This window comes from Phoca vitulina, unplaced genomic scaffold, assembly GCF_004348235.1.
Source record: "Phoca vitulina isolate PV1807 unplaced genomic scaffold, GSC_HSeal_1.0 scaffold1, whole genome shotgun sequence".
Classification (NCBI taxonomy): Eukaryota; Metazoa; Chordata; class Mammalia; order Carnivora; family Phocidae; genus Phoca; species Phoca vitulina.
In genome coordinates this window covers 58,769,842-58,784,897 of record NW_022589704.1, presented here as the reverse complement: position 1 = coordinate 58,784,897, position 15,056 = coordinate 58,769,842, and the positions used below count along the sequence as shown (strand labels likewise).

Here is a 15,056-nt window from a genome sequence, read left to right as displayed (position 1 = left end):
AATTCAATTTTTCCAGTAGAACTGTGAGGTAGTTATTAGTATCATCCCCGTTTTATGGATTAGGAAACAGGCATAGGTTAAATCACCTGCCTGTGTTAGACTCAGGATTTGGTACAGGTCTGTCCAGCTCCAGAATCTGTTTTCTTTACTGTGGTCTACCACCTTTCTTGGGCCAAAAAGGATTCAAAATGGCCTCCTGGGTTTATTCTTAGAGTATCAATGAGGAAAGATGTCATGGGTACTTGATTTAAAAATAATTATTACAGACTAATCTTATCTTACTCAATTATTACCTTATAGACCTGAATGGAATACAGGTGTTATCATCTACTTAGAAAAATATTCACATCAACTCACTAGCCAGGATACAAACAAAACTTAATCATTAATAGATGAATCACACTATATAGTTTATATAGTGACCTTCTATACCTCCCATCCTTGAAACTCAGAACAACTCTATGAAACGAGCAGGACTTATGTTATTATCCACCATTTACATGTGAAGAACTTGAGCTTAGTAGATGTCAAGTTCCTTCCTCAACATCACACAGAAGTATATGTGGCTGAACTAGGTACCGAGTCCACATGTCTGCTTACTCCAAATCCAGTTTCATTCCTTTTTTTTTCCACAAAGAATATTCTTTCCTCTATTAGGTTGCTTCAACTTTGTCCTCTCTAGTGTGTTTACTGAATGAGGAGTGAAATCCAAAGAAATATGGATAATCCCTCTGTCTCTGATTAATTAAGAATTAATTTTTGCAAGGAAAAAGCAATAATCCATCTATACAGCACCTCCTCAAAAAAGTTTGCATTTTCTATCATTATATATATATATACAATCATACACAAAGGCAAGCCAGTAGCTATCCTATCTGATGCCATCCAGAGTTGTTTTTCTCAACTTGCTGCTTAGGTGTTTTAAAGGAAAATATTTCTACTTGCACCTTTTCAAAGGTTTAACTTTAAACTTCTAGCATGTCCCTGTAGTAAACACTTTTGCTGGAAGAATGTTGGGCATATTCAGTTTCTTTTGGGGGGGGGCATATTCAGTTTCTTAACATGAAAAACCTTAAATTACATTGTCCTAAAAACACTTAGCACTCAGGGGCTTTAATTATGGAAACTTACCCCATATCCTGATGGGGATGAATTCATTTCTCAGAAATATTCATAAAGCATCTGCCGTTGACTGCAGTGGTAGACTATATTCATTTCTAACCTCACAAAGAAGGAAAGAATCCCCATGTACCCAGGCATTGCTATCAGAACTAAAAAATGCCTACTTTCATGTGAAGTAAACTTAAAATGTTCTTTTCTGGGTTAAAGATAAAGTGAAGGGGCGGTGGTGTGGCAGGAAAGTGAGCAGACGGAGCAGGGCAGGACACTTCAAATGTCCAGTCACCAGGTTCCTGGAATGGCTCTAACACTGAATATCTATCTCTTAAGCAAGGGTCCTGGGAGGTGAAGAAAAGAAGCACGTTACGTTGGTTTTTTAGACAAGAGGGTGGGTAGTGACACCAAACTTCCTTTAAGGGAAGTGGAAGAGGTGAGATCTCAAGATCTTAAGAGTGTTGGAACATGATCCAAGTTTGAGAAATGACTTATGAGCTGGACAGTCAGGTGGAATGAAGTGGAGTGTTGCAAGAAAAATAAAGTGTTCCCACCCCACCCCTCAGAAAAAAAAAATAATAAAGCATTTCCTTTATTTTGAAGCATGACCATGGCTTACTAGATATTTATAACATTGACTTTTCTGGGTATTTTCCCCACGCACCAGGGACGAGGTCTACTAGACAACAGGTCTAGAAGAACTGGGTTATTTACTTTCTCTCCGGCATATTTTACCACTGGCCACACCAAAATGCAGCTTGGTGTCTGGACAAATCCCTCATTTTATCCATGTTCCAATAACTGAGGAGCTCTGTCTCCGACCTTGATAAATTCCTTGATAAAACTGTATTTACCAGCAGCTTCCAATATCACCTGAGCCCTCCCATCCTTTAATGTATAAACTGCTTCTCCATCCATCCCCGTTTATTATCTTGTCTGTAACTAGACATTGCTGCCAGAATGCATCCCCTGCAGAAACTAGGCCTTTCCACAGCAGGATCCGACAAATCCACATCAATGTGGCACCACGCAGATTTGTAAAGAAGCAGGGATGCCTAATATCTCTCCCTGTGACATCTGGAGAAGGACAAGTAAAGACCAGGTACATTCACCGGCTGCCACTCAGAGCAGCTAGAGAGTCAATTCACTTCCCCAGCCTCATAGGTTACTCTGTGAAGGTGCATGGGAGTTCCCTCCTCCTGCTTGGGGCACAGTGTTCCCTTGACTCTTGAAAGCCAAATTGCCTTCAGTCCTTGGGACCCTTTCATTACTGTTTGAACAGGCTGGGGTCTGATTTGCAGGATCTCTTCTCCATTTTTTCTCTGTCACCCCCGTAAAGACCAAAGCATGAGAGGTGCTTAATGCCACTGTTTGCCATGAGAAACCCGCTTTTAAAATGTGACTTTGTTCAGTGATTGTGGTGGGGAAGGCTCACTTGTAGTTGTTATCAGGTGCCCTTTGGGGCGGGGGGGTGGGGGGGGGTGGGGGCTGCAGATCAAGATCAAGAGTAGAGAGGTGAGTCTTTCCTGAGACACTAGATGGCACAGCAGCTCTGAGCTGGCGGCCTTGGGAGAGGCGGGTTGGCTCTCCCTCCTCGCTGCCACAAACTCGAAGATCCACCTGGGGCGGGAGAGGGGCTCATATTGTGATTCACTCTGGTGGGTAGAGGTTGGCTACTTGTGCTGCCGCTGACCTCCTCCCTGGGACTTCCCTCCACTTCCAGTCCTGACGATAGGCTGAGGCTCCAGGAACATCAGTGAGTTTGCTTGCCGCAAATCTCTCGCAAATGCTTTTGTGGCTTTGCTAACTGGGAATATACTCATTTTTTAGAGTAAGTCCGCTCACACCTTGCAGTCCTGACTTCTGTCACCTCATTAAAACATTTGCTATAAACAGGACCAAAAAGTTCACAGCTACCTGGGTGGATGGCCAAATGACAGTGGCTTGCCCTGTGATTACATTGAGCACGTTAGACCACGGGGTTGTGTCTTTCTTTTCTTTCTTTTTTTTTCTTTTTTCCCTTTCATTTCGAATGTTATTTAGGACTCGGAGGCTAAACTGTTTTGAGGCTTTGTTCCATTCTGTTTCAGATAGCTGCCGTGGGCTTCTCCACAGCCCCCAGCAAGCTGGTGGAAGTGTTTGCTTCTCTGTAGTGCTTACTGATGAATGGAGGCGCAGGGGGTAGAGGGAGCCGCCGCGTGGGTTTCTGCGCAGGTGCGGCCCGCCTCCCCAGCAGAGCCGCCCCCGGAAGGCAGCAGGGGCCGTGTTTCCGGGCGGGCTTTGCTTTATGAGAGGCACACGGGGAAGCAGGCCAGCCGAAGCCACCTCCCTTCCTCCCACTCGTTGCCAGCCTAAGGAGGATTTCCCAGGAATGGAGCCTTTCTGGATATTTCGCTCCTGGGAGAGCTGCTGCTCCTTTTCATCCTCTGTGCCCGGCAGGAGGGCCCAGGGCTTCTCTGTCGGGCTCCTCCCGGGCACTTGTCTTGAAGAGCAGGTCTCAAGTTTGAGCCTGGCCGGAAACTCTGCACTGCCTCGTGCCCCGTGTGGGGCGTGGGAAAGAGAGCCCATGGCCCGCAGACCTGAGAGAAGCCTCTGTGGGTGAACCACTCTGACCCTCTCCTGCCCTTGTCTTGTCGGTTGTCTTCCTCCCGTGGTAGTTTTCTGTGAGGATGGAGCTGTGGTGGCTTCCAGTCATTTCTCAGACATTTTATTCCTCTCTGCTTTCTGTCACCCAAGAATTCCTAAAACTCTCTGGTCTGGCCATGGTACTATTTTGTGGTTTGTGGTGATGGTGATGAATGTTTGTTTTCAGTGGTCTTTTGGATTTTAAAATACCTTTCCCATCAGACCGTTAGTATGGCAGATAAAAATATGGCCAAAAAAGGGCTGAGCTCCACAAGTGCTGCTTGGTCTTCGATGGTCGCCTCTCTCCAGGCTACCACTGATCTTGATTTAGTTAGACTGAATGACTTCCGCTGGTCTAACATGGTAATTTCTTCCTCACAACTGGATGAATAAAATCTATAATCCTATAGAAAATATGTCTTTTCTATCATTTTAGGGGATTTGGAGTAAGAGGTGAGGTTCAATATTCTCATCCTGTCTCCTTCCACCATTATTAATTAACTGTCTGCCATGACACAAACATGTGCCATATCAAAAGTGAATTGTGTCATGGGCACCTCATCTGACTTGACCTTCATTAGGAAGGACAGCAGAGCACAAGCCCCTATTTCCCTCAGGCCACAGAACAAGAACTAATCCACGATACTGCTGCCTTCTTCCTTGGGCAGACCCTGAATTCAGCATGAATTGTAAGAACATGTGTGTTCATTCATCTGATGAGCTGGTAATAATGCCATCCTGCGCTTGTGCTATATTTCCAGTGTATCAGTACTTTGTGTATATTAACTCATTCGATCTTTATGACAGCCCTGTATTATTCCCATTTTACAGATGCAGAAACAAGGCATTACACCAATCACATCGCTAGGAAGTTCCTGATTTAGATCTCCAATCCAGTGCCCTTTGCACGACCAGATGCTGCTTCTCTTGAGAAGAGCAGACTAGAGTTATGGATATTTTAAGCATTCTTGACAGTTTGTTGTAATTACCACAGCAGTAGGACCATGTGTCATGGAAGAATAAGGGTGGGAGGACCAATTTTAGCTAGGAGAGATGACATCTGAGTTGGGCTTGCAGCAGAACAAAATATAGCGAAGAGAGAAGCATGTGGAAGGTCACGGAGGCACAAAAAAGCCTCACATGTGGGAGGAATGCAGACGTGTCTGGTATGGCTGGAGCAGAGAGCAGAGCCGTGAGGTAAGGAGTGAAGAGAGGGGAGACAGAGGAGTCCGGAAAAGTAGATTGAGATCTGTCTTCACAGAGCCTTGTAGGATGATGAGGGAGGCTTTCTGGACCGACTGAGCTCGTGGTACCTGTGGCTTACCTGGGAGGAGATGGTCAGGAAGCTCTTGGAGCTCAGGAACAGCATCTGTTTGAAGATAAAGATTTAGGTCTCAGCATTACATAGATGAAAGTTGGGGGGTTTTCCCCAGGGAGAGAAGGGAGAACACACTGAGCACAGAGCTGACAGCAGAATCTTGGAGCGTAGCACAACTCAGGAAGTGAATGAAAGAACAATAGACCAGAGAAGGCAGGAGAAGAAACACTTAGAAAAGCAGGAGAGAGCGGGGGGGGAGGGGGGGGGGGTGGATACGGAAGAAGGGAGCTCCAGGCAGTGCTCAGCGGCTGGTGTAGAGCAGCAGGGAGTCGAAGAGATTGCAAAAATTCTTTAAATGCTTTACCATCTTCACCTCTCCTCTCCCACACTCCGGTGCAGATCCTAAGATGACCCAGAATGGCTCAAAGGCAGCCTTGAACCACTGTGTCCAATGCTGCATCGAGGATCTGACAGCATTCTTCATCATAGGTTTTAACTCTTGGACGAAATAGAACTATTTTCATTTTATTTTTTATTGAAGTATAGTTGGCATACATAATCAGTTCTACTATATGGGATTTATAGATTCTAAAGGCAGCGCTTTTATTTTAATCTCTAAGAGTTGATCAGTATGGAGTTCACATCAATAATATTGTAAACACTCCTCCTAAACTCAGAGATCTCCCAAAACTTTGAATCTGTCAAGATTTTAGAGCTAAATTCCAACCTTTTCTTTTCCCAGCTGAGTTTTCTTCCTCCCCATGGTGGTGAGAATGAGACTTGGCAACTGTTTTCCCTTTTAGCCAGGCTTCTAGGAGGGTCCGTGCTATTTGCAGCTGATGTCAAGTAGCAGGAACCGCAGGGCTGCTCCTCGTGCTGAAGAGCCATAATCCTATTATGCCGACCTGAGACTTTCACATTAGCTGCCTCTATCCTGGTGGATGGACTGAGGTGACTCAATTGACTTTTAAATCCCCAAGGGTCCCAGTTTCAAAATCCCCAGGTCTAAGTCAAGTAGTAGATTAGGCCCCTTACTAAGAAGGCCTGGCTCCCCGAGAGTCCCCATGGCTATAGCTTTCTCTTCGGTGTCTTTGGGTCCCATACTTCCTGAGTTCCATCCATAAGCACTGGATTGGCGCACAGTTGTGTCCTTCAGTAGTGATCCTTCACAGGAGGTGAAGCTGCCTGGCATCCCCCTGGGTCATGGATTTAATACCTGTTCCTTTGAATAGTCAGGATTAGGAAACATATCCTCTGTTCTTGCTGTAAAAGAAAGATCCCATTCTTTTGTTCATGTCAAAGCTGCCCTTGAGAAGGTAATGTGCAAGGTATACAAAGAGCTTTCTTCCTCCAGTTAGCCACACTTGATCTGTCAAGTCCCTCATATTATATATATAATATGGTTGCAAAATTATTTAATCCAGTCAATTATTTTAGAATGTTTACAACTCAGTTTTGATTGCTCAGACTACTTATCCAATAACTCATGAAGTTTCAGATGTAATTTGCTGGCCCAAATTTCATACTTTATCTGTAAGTTTGTTTAACTTCTTAAACAAGGGTTTGAGCTTTGAATATCACTTTTCCGGGTTTTGTTTTTTTTTTTTCCACTTAAATAATATGCAGGTACCTTCACATTCACTACTTCTTTAGCTCTCACACCTCTCTCAGGAAGGTATTGTCCCCAATTTACAGATGAAACTGACACTAATGTCACATGGCTGGTGAGTGGTTGCACTGAGGTTAAAACTTGATCTTTGGACTCAAAATCTAGTGCTCTGTCCAGCACACCAACACCCCCAAATTTATTTGAACACGGAACACTTTTTAAAATGTAACGTAATTGGAGCGCCTCAGTGGATCAGTCGTTAAGCATTTGCCTTCGGCTCAGGTCATGATCCCAGGGTTCTGGGATCGAGCCCCACATTGGGCTCCCTGCTCAGCGGGAGGCCTGCTTCTCCCTCTCTCTCTGCTGCTCCCCCTGCTTGTGTTCCTGCTCTCGCTATCTCTCTCTCTGTCAAATAAATAAATAAAATCTTTTAAAAAAATAAAAATAAATAAAATGTAACATAATTAAGGATGAAACACCATCATTAGCTCATTAAGGTTTAACTATTTAACGTAGAGTAACATTAAGGAATATCATAAATTATTGAAATTTTAGGACAAAATACATCAAATGGACTGATGGTTATAATAGGTAACATATATGACTGCCCCAGTTAGCTGAGAGTAAATGCTGCCTGTCCATCCACATAGCACTTTGAGAATTAATAGCCCATTTGTTTGTTTTTAAGTTTCAAAAACATATTTGCCAGGGCTTCGAATTGCAGAGAGCAGTAAAAAACCCAAATTATTGACCAATCATATCAATTATCATTGGTGTATAATTAAACACTATTAGTGATTGCAGAATAATCACAGACAAGAAAGATGATTAGGAATCCACTCAGTCCTCCCATGCCAAAATGTCCATAACACCCTCATATCCTATCCTTAGAGGCAGGTTATTAGAAATTAGTTTTATAATAATTTAGAGAAAAAAACTTTCGATACAACACTGATTGACATCTTATGGAAGACTGGTCATCCATGGAACAGATTTTGGAAAATGAGAGTGTATACCTTCCTTCTCTCCCTTTCTTACTAATCCCAGGGCCTCTGCTCATCTCATGCCCTCATTTCCTCAGGGACAGGTGAGAAAATGTTGAGTCTATATTAACCTTCTATTTGAGCCTTATGCTAGAAGCAGATTACATAACCCAAAACAGTAGTGACAGGAGCTTTATTCTGTTAGGCTAAGACATCACACAGGATCCCAAGGAATTTGGATCAATCATCCAGTTGATGAAATCAATTGTTCCTAGTTTGTTAAAAGACAAGTTTTGTAGTTATTGATTCAGATGACAATGAAAAGCAATTTTTAGAGCAATCATCACGAAGTGAGAGATAAGTTTACCAACTATAATGTGAGTGGAATTATTCTTCCCTCAGATTGGAAGGGAAGAGTACTGTATGCACATCCTTCCATCAAGGAACACATTCATTTCAAAAATTCTTTTAGGGATTATAATGGCATGATCTTTCCCTTTGTCAGTATCTTTTTGCAGAGATTTCTCCTAAGAAATCCCCTAAACACATTACTGGTCACTGAATCCATTTCTATATTTCAAGCTTTTGCAATGACTTTTTTCTCATTGTTTTCTTTTTACTTTTTTTCTTTGTAGACCTGGCCAGAGGACCGTGGATGACCTAGAGATTATCTATGAAGAGCTCATTCACATTAAGGCCTTATCCCATCTTTCTACCACAGTAGGTTGTCTCCTAGTTGAGCATGGTCAGGGAGGTGGGAGTGGTAAATGCCCTGTTAGCAGTGGAGAAGAGTATTATGGTATGGGGGTGGTGGTGAAGGAATGCCTGAATTCTACCTCATAAATCACCCCTACTCTCCCTCATCAGATGCTAAGGAGGTTATACCCAAGAACAATCCCAAAATGGGATCACTTATTTTCACGTTGTTAGTAGTTGTCCATGTGCCCTAAACCCTAAAGCAGTATAAGTGAGTGGGACTGAAGAATGTACTTCATCCTTCCAAACCTGAATCTTGGTTAGACAAGAGAACTAGGCCTTAAGAGGAGCTCTGAGACCCTTCCGTGAAATAGAGAGCCAGAAGGAGGAAAGAGAGACATCAAGATGGCCTGTCTTGGCCCACAGGGTCAGCTTTGCCCGGGTTTGCTGCCCTACTGAGAGGAAGCAGAGGGTTCGAGAGAACATTGCTTCAAATATGTTAGAGCCCCGTAGCAGTACCCACTAGTGAAAAATGGCCTCATTACTATATCAGACTCTGAACGTTTACATGATTAGGTTATTTAGGAAGGCAGTGGACAGAAATTTGGCCTCTGAATAGGGACAGAAACACTTCTTCCCATAGAAGGAATACAGGAATGTGATTTCCAGGTAACGCAAGTCTCCTATATGCTAATAATTCAATAACAATGGTAAACAGAAGTTGTTTCAATATTCACAGATCATATCTAAGGCCCCTCGGCAGTATCTCCATGCCTAATTTGCCTTTCATTCCCAGCTCACTAGGTGGCGTTGTGCCGTCACTTGGTTACAGTGCCTGTGGTACTGGGGGCGGGGGGGTGGCCGGGGGGTGTCAGGTCTCCTGAGAGCAGTGAGGAACTTGCTTTGCCACAGCTCCAAGCAAAGGGCTCCAAACCCTTCCCGCTTCAACTCAGATGGAGCCGCCTTCCCATTCCTCTCCTGCTGCACTACTGGGGGTCTAGAAGCTTCCCACACACCATTGCCCTTGTCATCCTCACTCTGTCCATTAGGGTGGGGATAGGTCTAATGCCTGGGCGCCTCAGCTGGGGTGCCCCTGCCCATGTAGGCATCATGAGTTCATGCTGTAGAGGGAAAGGAGGGGAGACTCCTTTTCCCTACCTGTGCTCCAGGTTCCCAGCATGCTCCTGCTGTGACTTGCCCAGTTTGGTGGAATTGAGAGGACTGTGGGGAGTCTCCTCTTCTAGCTCAAACCCTGGGTCCCCAGGCACTGTGGGAAATTCTCAGGTCACTTCGTTCTTAGGAAGATAGAGCCAGAATTTGGGACCATAATTTAGAATTTTAAAATAACTAGCTATGTAGGAATATAAATCTGCTCACACATTTAGGCTTAATTATTCACCTCTGAGATACTGACTTTTCCAACACGTGGGTAGCGATGCATTATGTGTGATGTAAGGAAGAGCCTCTCTCAGCAACAGAGTCCTGTGATGTTGTAGATGTTCTCACCTTCTCACCCAAGACGGACGCGACTGGCAGAGAAACTTGCTAGTTCATACGTGGGAGGCCATGTTTTAAATGGCTTCTGGGGAGATTGTCTTGTATGAGTTAGCCTACAAAATAGCTTTTGTCAGAGCCGTAAGAATCTGGTGGCAAATTTAGTGAAAGTGGTTCTAGATGAGAGTAGCTGCCAGCAAAGTGGGGGATGGCTGCGTGGGCAAAAGGGTACAGTCGGTACTGCTTGGAAAGAGAACAAGCCCCCCCCCCCCAAATCTGCCCTTCCAAATTCTTTCTCTTTTTCCCCTAGGTGAAACGGGAGTTAGCAGGTGTTCTCATTTTTGAGTCTCATGCCAAAGGAGGAACTGTGTGTAAGTAAACGTAATGAACACTGTGCCTGGCAAGCCTCTCGCAAGCACAGGCCAGGGGAACCTGAGTGCAAATGCTTTCCTTGTTTGGGCCCACGTCACACTTAGCAGGATGTCATGTGGCGGTTTAGTTTCTCGGGGACCTGCGTTTCTTCTCAGCATGCATCCGTTCCATGGCTTCATGGGGGTTTTCTGGTACCAGCTTGGTAACTCTTGCCGGCCTGAGTCCCCACTTGCTCCCTGCTGACTCAAGGCAGTGTTTGGGGGGGGGGCAGTGACTTCATCCGGGAAGGACCCTATGCAGGACCTTTGCACAATGACTTCAGTTTGGTTTTCGGAGAACAAGTCTGTCTCTCAAGATCCCTAGTTAGAGCGATAAACGACCCTGCTTGCTTTTTCTTCTCTCACTTCCACTATCAGCTCCAAGCCTGAGAGGATTTCCGCGCCCCAGATACTAAGACAGTGCTAGTATATCATTATCTCTCCAGAATCCAAGTTGTTTAGTTCTGTGCTGGTATTCGGAAGCAAGAAATTGAAATTTGATATTAATACATGTGAACAAAATTGTTTAGGCCATCATCTTCCCCAAGCTCTACAAAATCACTCTTGACAAACATAGTTCATGATCTATTCAAGTCAGGAAATGCCGCCTTCTCTAATCTCCCATGGAGAATCAGAAGACATATCAGCACACTAAGGTTCTCAGAAGTTCTGCAGTAAAGAAAAATGTTCACTTCGTTTAAACTGACACTTTTTAAACTTAGTGAAACATGGGACACCTTTTTAAATGGACACCTGTTAACTTTTCAAGAGATGTTCTTTGGAAAACCTTGCCCTTTCTTCAGACTGTGTTAGTCAAATAAGCAGGAACATGAATCGTAAAAGCAAAAAGTTATAAAAATTACATTTCAAAATGTTTTACTTTCAGTCATCAAAAGTGGTATCCCTAACAAGGATATTTATTTTAGTAAGAATGTTTTTTCTTTACATTTTAAAAGTTCACTTTAATATTTTTTATTTTTATCATCCCTGATGACTTACAACTTCTCATTTATTTTTTTCATTCAAACTCCTGATTGTTTTCATTTTATTAAAAATAAAATATTTAAGTATGGCATCTGGGTGGCTCGGTTGTGTGTCCGACTCTTGGTTTTGGCTCAGGTCATGATCTCAGGGTTGTGAGATCGAGCCCTGCATCAGAACTCCACACTCAGCTTAGAGTCTGCTTGAGATTCTCTCTCTCCCTCTCCCTCTGCCCCTCCCCCTGCTTGCTCTCTCTCACTCTCTCCTAAATAAATAAAATCTTTAAAAAGAATAGAGATTACAAGCACCTTTCTCATCTTCATCAAACACTAACATTATACCATTTTTTCATATTTTCTAAAGAATGGAATTATAGGGGTGCCTGGGTGGCTCAGTCGTTAAGCGTCTGCCTTTGGCTCAGGTCATGATCCCAGGGTCCTGAGATCGAGCCCCGCATCGGGCTCCCTGCTCCACGGGAAGCCTGCTTCTCCCTCTCCCACTCCCCCTGTTTGTGTTCCCTCTCTCGCTGTGTCTCTCTCCTACCCTTATGTAGTGGGTATCATTCCAACCCATTTTTAAATAATATGTAGGTATGTATTCATAAACAATATGTAGTGCTGATTCTCATGTTTTCAAACTTCACATTTGTGGTCAGATTACTTTTAAAAACTATTTTCTCTAGCATAGTAAGTTTTGATGAATTGTGGGAGAAAGTGTATTTAATGCTCTAAGAAATGGATTGCTGGTGCATTGATCTCTAGTAAATTCATATCTTTTAGAGCATAGCAAATAGTGCAGTATTTCTGTTCCTTTCACGTTCTATAGAAAAGGAGATACTATTCCACCTGAATAAGTATTTGCCAGTAATTTTTTTTCCTTCTGGAATAAATGCATAATTCTGAGGACTTAAAAATGATGATTTGATAAGCTGTAATTTATATTGATGTGCTTCTATTCTTGTCATAAGTCTTTTCATCTTTTTGTATCTAGTGTTTAACCAGGGGGAAGAAGGCACCTCCTGGTACATTATTCTAAAAGGATCAGTGAATGTAGTCATTTATGGCAAGGTATATATATCTTTTTCTTTTTGAAACTTTATTATGCTCCATTTACTAGTGTGGCTCTAAGTATTAACAATGCAGTGCTACAATTAAACTTGCAAGAACATTGTTACTCAACGTGGAAAAGACATTATAGCATCTCTAATCATAAATTATCTAATTTATACTCAGTAGAATTGAACTTTCTGGGGCTCGTCTCCTTAGAGATGTATACATTTAAAATAAATACATAAAATGTATACATTTAAGTTAGGCCATAATTCATATTAGTCAATAAAAAAAATAAAACATTATAATATAATTATATAATTCCCCTTGGCATCCCTGGGTGCAGCCCATTTATATATACAGTGTGTGCGGGAAAGAGCGTTTTGTGGTGTGAGGTGAGTGGGTGTTTGCTCAGATTCAGGGACCTTCTTCATTGGAATGTTCTGCTCCCTCCAGGGTGTGGTCTGTACCCTGCATGAGGGGGATGACTTTGGCAAGTTAGCGCTAGTGAATGATGCCCCAAGAGCTGCTTCTATCGTCTTGAGAGAAGATAATTGCCACTTCTTAAGAGTAGACAAGGAGGATTTCAACCGGATCCTGAGGGTGAGTCCAAGGCAAAATGTGGCGGAGGGGCATCTCCTTTTTCCTTTTGCCAGACAAGTGAAGATTGGAGTGTGATGTTCATTGAGCAGGACGGTAACTACTGAATGCTCTAGGAACAAAGAGCCTTGGTTACAGACCTGGTGTGGTCAATGTGCTGGTGTGCGTTCTGTGACCCAAAAGGGGTATTCCAATAAAGCTGCATATGCGTGCATGCTGAGCCAGATAATTGCACACACCCCTACCGGCCCATGAGAATTAAAGAAAAATAGGGATTGCCTTGGCCAAATGTCAAACTCTGAGACATTTCTCTTTGGCAATTCTAGCTTTGCCATTTTGTGTCCTTCCCCACCTCACTCTCCAGCCCTTTCTCCATCCTAGAACTTCTTAGTCTCCCCCTCCTGTCTCTTCCCAAATTTGAACCTTTTCCATATCATCACACCCTCTCCTGATTTATTGAGTGATTACATGTTAGTGGGAATTACCATCAGTCATGGTTACTCCAACCAAGCATTTTCATTTCAAGTGCTTTATGTCAAATTGATTCGTACTAAAGGAATTTCAGACTTCAGCAGGTAAGTGAAGAATAATTGGGGTGATGGAGACATGAAATTACACTTAGAGTTGGCTCTGCAGATGGGCCTAATCTAAGCTTGTTAAAGTATTTGTGAGCATGGGTGATGTTGAGAAGAGATGGTCCCTGGTCTTCCCCACTCCACCCACACACACAGACACACACACACACACACACACACAACCCCTGGTCCCTTGGGAGGGACGACCTAGCTTTGGCTGGTAAGGCTGAGTGTGGCCTGCTGGGGATGATGACAATGTCCTCCCACCCTTGGCCTCTCAGGTGACCTGCAGTCCATCCCGCCCCTGCTTGAGTTTGGGCTGAGAGACTCTTCCCTCTAGGATCAATTTGCTCTTCTCCCTCCCTGCCTCTTCCAGCCTTAGCATCTTTCTCTATCCTACCCTGAAGTCCTAAATGCAGTTTCTGTGCTTTCTGGTACTTTGGCATTACTTCATGATGATTTACAATGTCATTCTCCATTCCTTATGTATGAACACCTATTCATACATAGCCTTAAGCATTTGCCTTTGGCGGCAAAATTTCTGACAACAGAGTTTGTCTTAGGAATGCATTCTCTTAATGCAAAGAAAGTTAAATTTAAAATTATCCCATCGATGGCTTCTCGGCCTTTTGGCTAAGATCAAGTGTAAAATTATCCCATCGAATAATATAGAGAAAAATGCCTCATGGAATTTGACATGGTTCTTAACTGATTTCTTTTAACATGGGGACCAAATGATGAGAAAAAGCACATTCAGATTTTTAATTTAATTGTTTAAATGACATCAAAATTTAGAGGTAAACTTTCGTTAACTCTCTGAGGTTTACACACACAAAATTTCCATTCGGCCAAAAATAATTCTTTGAAAGAATCAGATCAGGATCATTATTGATACAGTTTATAAAATTGGCCAAAAATAACTGAAAAATGTTTCTGATACATTTCAAACAGATTTTTTAAAAAACTAAACAGAGCCTTTTGATGAGAGAGAAAAGGTGCACATGTGTGAAAATGACACACCCTCAGAAGAAAGTCAGAATGCAAAACCTGCCACGTATTTTTGTAAGGATGAGTGCACTTGCTCTCCTGTCTTTCCGCTATGCCACCCTCTCCAAAAGGCTTCTCAGAGCACAACCACAATCCTCTCTCCTCGGCTGTTTTTTCTGAATCTGGGGTAAAAGCAGAGTTTTAAAAACCACACGCCTCAAACCTCATCTGGTCCTCTCTCTGACCATTCCAGCCCTGACTTTGAAAATGACTTAATTTGTAGATGCAACAATTAGCATCACAAGCACCAAATGAGTTTCTGAAGCATTTGAAATTTTTTTCATTGTCTGAGAAAACAGCAGCATCTGTATGTGGTGTAATTTGTATTTACAGGACGTTGAGGCGAATACAGTCAGACTTAAAGAACATGACCAAGATGTCTTGGTGCTGGAGAAGGTCCCAGCAGGGAACAGGGCTTCTAATCAAGGAAACTCACAGCCTCAGCAAAAGTAGGTTTGCATCCAACACTGCAATTGCCAGACTATGATTAACCTTTTCACATGGTATCATCATTTCTACAATAGCATGCTCTCCTTTTTTGTGGAAGACGGCAGTG

The 15,056-nt window shown here is 43.0% G+C and overlaps 1 protein-coding gene across 7 annotated transcripts in view; it reads left to right on the top strand.

Moving 5' to 3' along the window:
* The window catches only part of RAPGEF4 (Rap guanine nucleotide exchange factor 4), a 285,737-nt gene that overhangs the window by 213,891 nt on the left and 56,790 nt on the right, over positions 1 to 15,056 (top strand). For all 7 annotated transcript variants that reach the window (XM_032408017.1, XM_032407991.1, XM_032407981.1 and 4 more), the window contains 5 exons: positions 8,284 to 8,368; positions 10,149 to 10,209; positions 12,220 to 12,296; positions 12,735 to 12,881; positions 14,834 to 14,949. In XM_032408017.1, coding sequence (XP_032263908.1) covers positions 8,284 to 8,368; positions 10,149 to 10,209; positions 12,220 to 12,296; positions 12,735 to 12,881; positions 14,834 to 14,949 — 486 coding nt within the window. The remainder of the gene's footprint in view (positions 1 to 8,283; positions 8,369 to 10,148; positions 10,210 to 12,219; positions 12,297 to 12,734; positions 12,882 to 14,833; positions 14,950 to 15,056) is intronic.